We start from the raw sequence: 10,008 nt of genomic DNA on the forward strand, positions 1-10,008 counted from the left end.
TCAATTGAGGAATTTCGGAGTACATAAAATAATATATATAATTGTTCAAAAATCACAAATTTTATTATCATTATAGCTTTATATTATTGTACTTATTAGTATATTTCAAAGTAATACTACTTTATCTTTGTTGCAGCTTTGAAAAAAATCCATTATTAGAAATAAACAAGAAAAAACGTTAACTTCGGCTGTACCGAAGCTAATATACCCTTCACAGGTGCATTTCTTTTAGTAACTATGTGTTTAAGCAAATCTAAATACGTAAGAAAAAGTAAGTAAAAAAAGAAAACATTTTACTAATTCCTTTTAGCCGCGTTGTTTGCTAGAAACATTAAGGTTATATAGTTAACCGATCTGAACAATTTCTTCGGAGATTATATTATTACCTTAAGCAGTAATCCATGTCAAATTTCGTGAAGATACCGTTCGGTTTGTATGGCAGCTATATGCTATAGTAAACCGATCTGAACAATTTTTTCGGAGATTAAATTATTTCTATGAACAATAACTCACACCAAATTTCGTGAAGATATGTAGTAAAATGCGGAAGTTTGTATGGCAGCTATATGATATAGTGGTCCGATATCGGCAGTTCCGACAAATGAGCAGCTTCTTGAAGAGAAAATAACATCTGCAAAATTTCAAAACGATATCTTAAAAAATGAAGGACTAGTTCGTATATATACAGACAGACGGACATGGCTAAATCGACTCAGTTCAACATACTGATCATTTATATATATACTTTATAGGGCCTCCGACGTTTCCTTCTGGGTGTTAAACTTAATACGAGGGCTGCTATATATATTTCTGGCCTAGGCAACACTAAGTGTTGCCAGGTGCAATCTGACATTTCCATTGGAAAGTTTGACATTTTTTACGTTTTGTCATTTAATCGTGAATTGTTTTATTTACAGGGAATTAAAAAATTCATCTCGGCCAAAAAATGGAATTAACTCGTGAACATTTTCGTACGATCATTTTTCACAACTTTCGACGTGGATTATCGCGACAAGAGTGCATCGATGAACTAAAATCTTTGTATGGCTATGAAGCACCATCCTATAGCACTGTGAAAAACTGGTACAACGAATTCAATCGTGGCCGACGCTCCGTCATGTAACATACCTTTAGATAGAGGCATGCTATGCATTTCTCCCACCAGCATACATTCGATATTGCATGAACACCTGGCCGTAAAAAAGGTTTGTTCTCGTTGGATCCCGCACAATTTGACAATCGCTCAAAAAAGGCTAAAAAAAAGTGCTTCGAAAATTGGTTTGAGCGCATGCAAAAGTGTATAAATCTTGATGGAGAATATTTTGAAAACCAATAAAACCATTTTCGTTTATAAATATTCCTATTTTCATTATTAGGCCAGAAATATACATAGCAGCCCTCGTATACCCTGTTCAGGGTATAAAAAATCAATATTTCGAAATCTAAAGTATCATTTAAATTACTTTTTTTTAATTTATATCTATTACATGTACTTGGTTATTAAAGTACTGCTTCCTAATAATCAGATCAGTTAAATAAAACATATTTTAATATTTCAGATCATTTATTTGTTAAATTATACTACTGGAAATTATTTTTATTTAAAATAATAAAAATAATAGTTAAATTGTTTATAGTTCGAGTGAGGAAAAATGCATTAAAATAGAATGATCAAAAATATGTTAATGTCTATTTATAAGGATTATTTAATAAATCAATAGAACTAATAATGAATCAGAACTTTTTAATACAGCTTAAAAACTGTGATATTTAAACAAAAAATAAAAGCTTAAAATGAACAGATTTCTAGAAAATATACATACATTGACATTGACTCATAATGGCCTTCAGCTTTTTTGTTTTCATAGTTTTAGTGTATGAAGTAATTTTAATATTACTTTAAGTTATTGTTTTTTCAACCGTTGTGATAAAAGAATTAACTTTTTATTTTATTGGACAAAATTTTATTTATTATTGTTATACACCTGAACAATAATGTCTGTACATGTTATATATGTTTATGTAAATATATTATTTATTTTCACACATGAAATATTGAATATCATCTGCACCCATATCTATAATACTCTTACTTTCTGTTTTGCCATATATTTTATTTTATATGTTATTACGAAACTGATGGCATATGATAAGTTAAATATTATATATTATGCTGAATATTTATTTCAATTAAAATTTTTTTAATGTTATTTATTTATATCTCTTTAATACTCCATGTGCAACTGGTCTTATTGCTGGCCTAACTGGAGCTTCGCGGAAACGTTTCATTTGAGTTCCGTATATAGAGGCGGTTGGTGGACGTTTATAGGGCAAAGATGTTGGAACAAATTTTGCTAAAATATTCATTGTTCATTAATTAATTTTTATTTGAGTTATGTATTTTTAAATTTATAGAATTTTAACATTCATATATTAAATTGATAAAGTGAGTTATATTAGTTTTTTTTTTATTATAATTATTTTCTATTTAGTCTTTTATGATTATGAAAACTATTGCAGAAGCTATACAATGTAATTATTTTACACTTATAGTTCCCCCGTAATTACAATAAAAATAAATAAGCTAGTCAAAATGTGATCTTACCTCGTGTATATTCATAAGCCGGTACAACTGTGTGCCTAGGAATGCGAGTTTCATAAATCTCCTCTTCCGACTCTTCTTCTCTGTGAAAGTATTGCAAATATAAATTTAAATATTTTTAGAAAAAAATGCAGTTGAACTTCCATAACTCGAAATACTCCATAATTCGAACTCTTGAATTGGCAATAGAAGTCAAATTTCATACAAATTACTTTCCGTAACTCGGAAGTCTCTCTAACTGGAAGTTTTTTGTGGAATATGGTGATTCAAGTTAGGGAAGTTCAACTGTAATGACCAATATATTTATAAAAAATTGATTATACTTACTTGGATGTATCAATTTGGTATGCATATTGCTTTACAAAATTCAAATACTTGGATGGACCAGTGGTTACTATTTTGTTCTCAAATATAGATCTGCAATTAACCAATATTTAATATACATATATAACAGATTATATAGATAAGTTTTGTTACTTCGAAAATTGCTTTGCGGTTTTGGGATCAATTTCCATTAGTTCACGAAGTTGCTCTTGTGCAACGTCGTCATTCTTATCAGGAACTAGATATTTTCGTATTTCAGCCAGTGCATATGCCACACGAGCGTAGGCTTCTGCAGGTGTTGCGACGGTGCTAATTTCAACAAATAAATCTTTATTTAAATGAGAGTGTCGTGGATCCCCAGAAGTACGCATTTCTTCCTCCTTAGCACGATCACGTATAGAATTCCGTCCTTTGATGACAATGCGGCACTGGGTTTCTTCTTGCAACCGACGAAGTGAATTGCCTTTAGGGCCTAATATTTTTCCAGTAAAGTTGAACTACCACATAAATCAATGTATATAAATGTCATAGATATGTGTGAACTTTTTTAACTCTACCTTGGGGTATTGTTTTATTGGTACAAATACTTTCTGAGCGAGTTTGATGGGTTTCTGTTTGTAAACATCAGCGTAATATTCGCGACCAGGAATTCGCCCAGTAGTGCACACTCTTTCAATAGCTATCCGAACGATTTAGATAAATTTAATTTTCCGAACATATTTTTAAATCTGAAAAATAATGCATTGCAATACAACTAACCTTCTTCTATAAGCAGCGCACATAATGGAAATTCATTGCTCAGCCTTTCACGTTCCTCATTTAATTCATCCAAAAATTTTTGGGCAAAATGATTTATCCTTGGACCATCAATTTCACCTTCCTTTGAAATTGGATTGACTTCATCTGAATGTTCCGACATTTTTTTAAGAAAACTATTAAAACTATTTAAATTCTCCAGTTGTTTACTAAAATACAAAATGCATTTAAAACTTTGCTGTGATAGAAAAAACTGTCAAAACTAAATTATTGGAACTAAAATGGCGGATACGTTCCAAAATCAAGTCAAAAGTGCTGACAATTTAGAAACCAAAAATATGGCATCATAACGAATAATTCTTCAGAACTTGAATTTCTTTAAATCAATTTATATATTGCAGTTTTATATGATAAATTTAATATTGTACTAAGAAAGAACTAAATATTGTTTGCTATGGTCTAATCCTAATTAATTACCATACCCAAGTTATAAGAAATCTGGCATCTTGGTAATATTGTGTCAGTTTGGTTACACTACATTTCCATAAATATCCTTTCTAAGGTGCGTAGCCATTTTTTCTCTGGTTTTTATTCCTTATTGAAAAACTTAATTTTAAAATATTTTGCAGATAATACAAAGAAATGGCCGATCATGTACATGAAACCAATAATGCTCAAAAAGAAGAAGAAAACGAAACACCCCGTATAAATAACTATGCCCACAAATTTCTTGCTGACTTGGATGAGGAACGTGAACGTCTGGGTGCCGAATTTCCATTGTGTGCTTTATTAATTGATGAAGGTGATTTCATTGAAACTGTATTGACATATAAATATTAAAAATGCATTAATATTTCCTGAATATTTTAGCATTTGAAAGAGTTTACTCTACAGGACGTATACCAGGAAGAGAATATTATGCAGATGTATACCAACAAAAACCCATTAAAGTCACACAGAAAGTATTCGTTCCTGTGAAGCAATTTCCAAAGGCAAATATTTCATTCCATATACCACCGACGACTAATAATATATTTTGTTTTTTCAATCTCGTAGTTCAATTTCACTGGAAAAATTCTTGGGCCTAAAGGAAATTCCTTGAGACGATTACAAGAAGAAACTCAGTGTAAAATTGTAATCAAAGGAAGGAATTCAATAAGAGATCGTACCAAGGAGGAAGAAATGCGTGAATCAGGAGATCCACGTTTTGCCCATTTGAACCGAAGTTTATATGTTGAAATTAGTACAATAGCGCCACCAGCGGAATGTTATGCCCGTATTGCATACGCTTTAGCAGAGATCCGAAAGTACCTTGTCCCAGATAAAAACGATGATGTTTCACACGAGCAACTATTAGAATTAATGGAAATAGATCCTAAGTCCGCAAAACAGTATTCGAAGTAATATTAAAAATTGTCGATAATTGTATTTATGAATTTCACCAAATATTGTAACTGATTCCAGGTCTATCCTCGATAAAAAGATGATGACTGGTCCCAGTTCATCTAAATTTATGAATATTGCACGCCAGGAGCAACAGGGAATGTACCAGTAAGTATTATATGTTAAATTTGAACAAAGTTAAAAAAATATAAAAAACATAAAAAACTAGTATGCCGCTAAGGGTGTATTTATATTTGAAAAATTATCTTTTAACTTTTTGATTTTGTTTTTACTACTTGATACAATAAAAAACTAATTCACAGAAATGAATCGGATGAGGAAGTTTACGAAGCAAAAGTACATAGTTATGGGTATGTTAGGGGTAAGTACACTTTTATAAACGAATTTAAAAATTTTGTTATTAAAATTTTATTATTTCACCATGACCACTACTAATTTATTACATTATCTATAAAGTTAATAACTATTTGTATTACTTATAATCTAAGTGCTATAACTGAAAACCTATAAAAACATTATAACAATAATAAAAGTATTGATATTTGTAAACAGGCAAAATATAAAATAATTTAAAGTTATCCCATCAACAGCACCTTATAAACGTCCACCCACCACCATATATGGAACTGAATTAAAACGTACACGCGACACATCTATTAAATCATATAAACCACCATCATTTGGAATAATTAAGAAATATAAATGAAGTGTCTTAATAATATAATGTTTATAAAATGTGTTGCAAAACTCCAATTTCATAACCATAACATATAATTATATAATACGAGCATATATTCGAAAATAACTTGCAAAAACAAAAAAGAGCATAATATATTCAATTTGAAGTTAACTTTCTAACAGAACATGGTAACGGTTTATTAATATAAACAATGTAAATCGAGAGAGATTAAAAAAGTTATTTAATCACAGAAAAAAAAAATAAAATAATCAATTATTACATTAAAATAACATAAATTCGCATAATTATAATTAAAAAAACTGAAGTGTTTAATTTGATTTATTTTACAATTAATATTAATATTTGTAAGTATTAATAATCATGCGATTTTGTTGCAGAAATTTTAAATAAACTTCATTTGAACATATTGCTGTGTTACATTTATTTAATATAATATACTTAAACTTATAATATATACTTAAAATATATATTATATATATTGGCTATAGTTGAAGTTCTTCAGCAGATATGATATATTTATTCCGAATTCGGGGACGAATTAGTTATGTGTAAGTAGGTATGAAAAAATCTATTACTGTTGTGAATTGCTTTCGATAACAAAAAATTATCGATTGTAATTGATGTGAATAAACACAGCTATATTTTTTTGCTCTATTTCAGAAATCCTTTTTTGTTTATAATTATAAACAGGCGAAATAGACAGCTATGTTGTCCATTAATTCTGATAACTCCTCTTCCGAAGATGATGGCGTTGAAGGTAAATATACAACAAATAAATATTGCAATTCTGACTATATTTTCATACACATGTCTAATATTACTTGAATATATGTACATAGATTGGTCGGATTCTGAAATCGAGTATGAATGCAGCTCCGACTATGCAGCATTCAGTGCCATTTACATGGGCGAGATAACAAACATATTGAGTGTCCACAGTCAAGTTAATTGTGAAAATGCATTAATACTTAACCAGGAAATGCAACAACGTCTGCAAGAAGTGCGAAAACGTTTACAAGTTTTATTACAATCTGTTCAACAACGATACTTTTCAAACGAGCAGCGCCTGAAAATGAATTTAGGAAAAAAACAACGCGGATTTGGAATGCGAGGTGCTTACCTTAAAGGCGGCACATTCTTTTTTAAAGGAAATATGTTTTTTAAAGATCTCAAATGTCGCAACTGTCCAAACAATCAGGATTACGAATATCGCAAGAATATGGAGGACGAAATGTTTCCAATGGACTTTGAGCTATGCAGTCGCCATGTTTGGTCATTACTGGATAAAAAAGCTTTGGTTCAAGCTGTAAAAGAACAGGTAAGTCATAAACCTTCAAGAGCTTAGATCTAACAGTTTTATACTCGGCCACCAAATTACAATGGCACTTTTTTGATTGTATTGCACTATTTACAGGTGGTTGACTACTTAGCAGATTACCAAAATCGAGACAAAAGTAATAAGTCGAAAAAGCTGACACTAGATATAAAAGTTCATACGGACAAACTGGCAAACCTTTTAACAGAAGTGGATGATAAATTCCAGGTTGATTGGGAGCAAGTGTCTGCACATAACTTAAACTATCGACATTCACCTAGTAGTTGTAAAACTATGTGGCTGGTGTACTTGCACCCCTCGCTTAAGCGTTGCGCATGGTCTGAAGAAGAAAATAAACGTCTCTTATGTGCAGCACAAACTAATAATTATCAAAATTGGGATAACATAGCAAAATCAGTTTCGAAACGTTCTGATTATCAATGCTTTATACAATACCAGACGGTTGTTTGTTATATGGACACACAACGTTGGGGTCGTTGGGATAAACGTGATGATATTAAGCTACTTAAATTAATTGAGAAAAAATCCATTAACGGAGTAATCGATTGGAATGCCGTAGCGTCTTATTTTCCTCACAAACCGAAAAAATCATTACATCAACGTTACATTTACTATTTGGACCCAAAGATTAGCCATGGTAAAATACGTTATTTATTTTGCTGTCGTAAAATTTCTAATTAGCATTTTGTGGCTTTCAGAACCATTCTCACCTGAAGAAGATCTCATATTGTTGGCAGCGGTTGAAGAATATGGTGAAAAATTCGCATTATTTCCACGTACACTTTTTCCAAATCGCTCTATAACGCAGCTTCGTATGCGTTACAGAAACACATTACAAACTCGTCATAAGCTAACGCCCTGGTCTGTAGAGGATGATAAAAAACTTATGGAATTTATAGCCGAGCACGGTACATCGGCTTGGTTACGTTGTGCTGAAACTCTCGGCAACCATAATCGTATTAGCTGTCGTACACGTTTCCTTACTATACAAAAGTTTTTTGTGAAAAATCCCGAGGCAACTCTTGACGACATACCACGAAAAAAGACATGCACAATGAAGAATAGTGTCATTACAACACAAAATTGGGTGGAAAAAGTAGCAGAATTGCGTGAAAACCCCGACACTGTGCTCGTACCAACAAATAGAAAGTGTAAAAAAATTAAAGATAAAGTTGATAAGTTTGACAAAGCACTTAAAACTAATGAACCACCAAAATGCGAGGTACAATCGGTAATAAATATGGGAAAAAAGATTCGAAAAATACCATACGTTGAACGTTTACGAACTGTTGAACAAAAGCTCTATCACTTTTTTAAATATGCTTATAATTTCCGTCTGGGCTCTGATACATGTACTAGACCACCAAATGAGTTAATACGTTTTGTGGCAACATCGCTTGATTTTAAGCCCGATTTGGCGCGGTCATATATTTCGGACACTTCCTTATTACCTCATATTGAGCGCCGTTGTGCATTTTACCTACATCCCAATGACCAAATAACCAACGAAGCTTCCTCTAAGCCATTCAACTATGCATTTCCACCAAGTTGGTCAACAGCAATAGCTTTCCGAGCGCTATGTGTGCAATCGGCTCAGCTACAATTAGAAGGATGTAAATCTGAGGAGCGTAAACCAAATGAAATTGAGAAAAATATAGCGGCACAGAAGTTTCGTAAACGTATGCGTGCATTACTCTATCACACAGCCCTTATAAGTCGTCTGCAACCAACTCGATTTGAGGGACTAATTCAAATTAGCGCCCCGCCCGTAACATTAACAGAAATGAATCCTGCAGATTTCATAGAAGATAATGTCAGAAGTGCAAGTAAAATTGCAGCAGATAAGTCGACGGTCGATGTAACTTGTGTGAAGAAAGAGTGTGCATCTGAACATTTGGATAATTCGGAACTTAATTCTAGGACTCTGCAGGAACATAAAAAGTCACGACGAAAATCGCAACAAGTTGGTCGTAAAAGAAAATTAAAAACGACAACATCATCTGAAACGACATCAGGTAAGAAAAAAGAATCAAAAATTTTATTAAAAACATGCATAATTGATCTTCCTTATTAATAAATAACTATTTGCAGCAGTAATGACGGTGCCTGAGAAAAGTCTGCCGTCAAACATTGAATTTATAGAGAGTCCGTCAAAGCTTGTTTCTAAAACAACAAATATTCCATCAGCTGTTTATGATATTAAACAAGAGCATCGAACATACGTTGGAGTGGAGTCGGATCAAGGTTTAAAAGTGTTGTTGGATGATTCAAAAAAAAATCCATTAACTCTGACGCGAAAAAGCAAGTTGTCAGAAAGTCCAACATCAGAGCCGGCGCCGAAAAGAGTTCTCATTGAGACAAACTGTGATAAATCAGATATCAATGTGTCTAATATAAAGACTGAGCTTGAGTTGTAGTAAGAGAAAAACACTATGATAAGGTGTAGTTTCGGGATTTGATCAGAAGTGATTGACTGAACATGATAAACAAAATTTCGAAAATATTCACACAAGAGTAGAAAATTTTGTGTTTTTATCTCCAAATAATCTCTTCAATTATATGAATATATAATTTATTGGCATTGTTTTATATTTAACATTATGTTAAAGATTGAAGAAATTGTATTTCATACATACATAAGAGAAAGTTTTTTTTTTAAATAAGAAATAATAAAAAATGTATTTGGGAAATGTATGTACTAGTTTTGATAGCACCAAAATTATTTTTGCAGTTACTAATAACTTTATCTGTAACCAATGGTTTGTAATACAAAAACTTTGTATAGCCGCCGCCAGCTTTTGTTTTAGAGACAGATATAATTTTATTTGTATCTCCCAAAGCTTAATATTGATTTTGAAAAATGGTGTCCTTCATATTTATCTTATC

At 31.6% G+C, this 10,008-nt stretch overlaps 3 protein-coding genes across 7 annotated transcripts; 2 read left to right on the plus strand and 1 right to left on the minus strand.

Moving 5' to 3' along the window:
- Positions 1-1,922: 1,922 nt before the first annotated feature.
- Khdrbs2_1 (KH domain-containing, RNA-binding, signal transduction-associated protein 2) lies at positions 1,923-3,959 on the minus strand. Its single transcript, XM_011187300.3, has 6 exons — positions 3,686-3,959; positions 3,484-3,605; positions 3,080-3,423; positions 2,930-3,019; positions 2,606-2,685; positions 1,923-2,354 (listed from the first exon to the last, which is right to left on the minus strand). Exons 1-6 carry the CDS (start codon positions 3,843-3,845, stop codon positions 2,212-2,214), a joined length of 939 nt encoding a protein of 312 aa, XP_011185602.1. The 5' UTR covers positions 3,846-3,959; the 3' UTR covers positions 1,923-2,211.
- Positions 3,960-4,104: 145 nt separating this feature from the next.
- LOC105214094 (KH domain-containing, RNA-binding, signal transduction-associated protein 3) lies at positions 4,105-5,881 on the plus strand. Of its 3 annotated transcripts, none has more exons than XM_011187298.3 (7): positions 4,105-4,244; positions 4,312-4,484; positions 4,553-4,674; positions 4,739-5,082; positions 5,147-5,233; positions 5,389-5,447; positions 5,639-5,881. In XM_011187298.3, the coding sequence occupies exons 2-7, from the start codon at positions 4,325-4,327 to the stop codon at positions 5,647-5,649; spliced, it is 783 nt and encodes a 260-aa protein (XP_011185600.1). In that variant the 5' UTR covers positions 4,105-4,244; positions 4,312-4,324; the 3' UTR covers positions 5,650-5,881. The 3 variants fall into 3 exon arrangements, with proteins under 3 accessions (XP_011185600.1, XP_011185598.1, XP_011185599.1); XM_011187296.3 differs by having other exon boundaries at positions 5,662-5,881; XM_011187297.3 differs by having other exon boundaries at positions 5,677-5,881.
- A 351-nt stretch (positions 5,882-6,232) lies between these two features.
- Positions 6,233-9,816, plus strand: LOC105214092 (uncharacterized). Of its 3 annotated transcripts, none has more exons than XM_054225285.1 (6): positions 6,233-6,342; positions 6,447-6,543; positions 6,626-7,104; positions 7,201-7,759; positions 7,821-9,137; positions 9,217-9,816. In XM_054225285.1, exons 2-6 carry the CDS (start codon positions 6,492-6,494, stop codon positions 9,537-9,539), a joined length of 2,730 nt encoding a protein of 909 aa, XP_054081260.1. In that variant the 5' UTR covers positions 6,233-6,342; positions 6,447-6,491; the 3' UTR covers positions 9,540-9,816. The 3 variants fall into 3 exon arrangements, with proteins under 3 accessions (XP_054081260.1, XP_028897365.1, XP_011185596.1); XM_029041532.2 differs by having other exon boundaries at positions 6,236-6,334; positions 9,214-9,816; XM_011187294.3 differs by having other exon boundaries at positions 6,278-6,342; positions 9,214-9,816.
- The last annotated feature ends 192 nt before the right edge of the window (positions 9,817-10,008 follow it).

The sequence above is a fragment of the Zeugodacus cucurbitae genome, chromosome 2 (assembly GCF_028554725.1).
Source record: "Zeugodacus cucurbitae isolate PBARC_wt_2022May chromosome 2, idZeuCucr1.2, whole genome shotgun sequence".
NCBI lineage: Eukaryota > Metazoa > Arthropoda > Insecta > Diptera > Tephritidae > Zeugodacus > Zeugodacus cucurbitae.

What these genes read in the sequence shown, in the direction of transcription:
- Khdrbs2_1 (XM_011187300.3), bottom strand. Translation starts at nt 3,845, where the DNA reads ATGTCGGAACATTCAGATGAAGTCAATCCAATTTCAAAGGAAGGTGAA. An exon ending in TGCGCTGCTTATAGAAGAAG is followed by an intron (nt 3,606 to 3,685) that starts GTTAGTTGTATT and finishes TCGTTCGGATAG; the next exon opens with CTATTGAAAGAGTGTGCACT. An exon ending in ACCGCAAAGCAATTTTCGAA is followed by an intron (nt 3,020 to 3,079) that starts GTAACAAAACTT and finishes GGTTAATTGCAG; the next exon opens with ATCTATATTTGAGAACAAAA.
- LOC105214094 (XM_011187296.3), top strand. Translation starts at nt 4,325, where the DNA reads ATGGCCGATCATGTACATGAAACCAATAATGCTCAAAAAGAAGAAGAA. An exon ending in TGCTTTATTAATTGATGAAG is followed by an intron (nt 4,485 to 4,552) that starts GTGATTTCATTG and finishes TGAATATTTTAG; the next exon opens with CATTTGAAAGAGTTTACTCT. An exon ending in CTGTGAAGCAATTTCCAAAG is followed by an intron (nt 4,675 to 4,738) that starts GCAAATATTTCA and finishes TCAATCTCGTAG; the next exon opens with TTCAATTTCACTGGAAAAAT.
- LOC105214092 (XM_029041532.2), top strand. Translation starts at nt 6,492, where the DNA reads ATGTTGTCCATTAATTCTGATAACTCCTCTTCCGAAGATGATGGCGTT. An exon ending in GGACCCAAAGATTAGCCATG is followed by an intron (nt 7,760 to 7,820) that starts GTAAAATACGTT and finishes TGTGGCTTTCAG; the next exon opens with AACCATTCTCACCTGAAGAA. An exon ending in ATCATCTGAAACGACATCAG is followed by an intron (nt 9,138 to 9,213) that starts GTAAGAAAAAAG and finishes AACTATTTGCAG; the next exon opens with CAGTAATGACGGTGCCTGAG.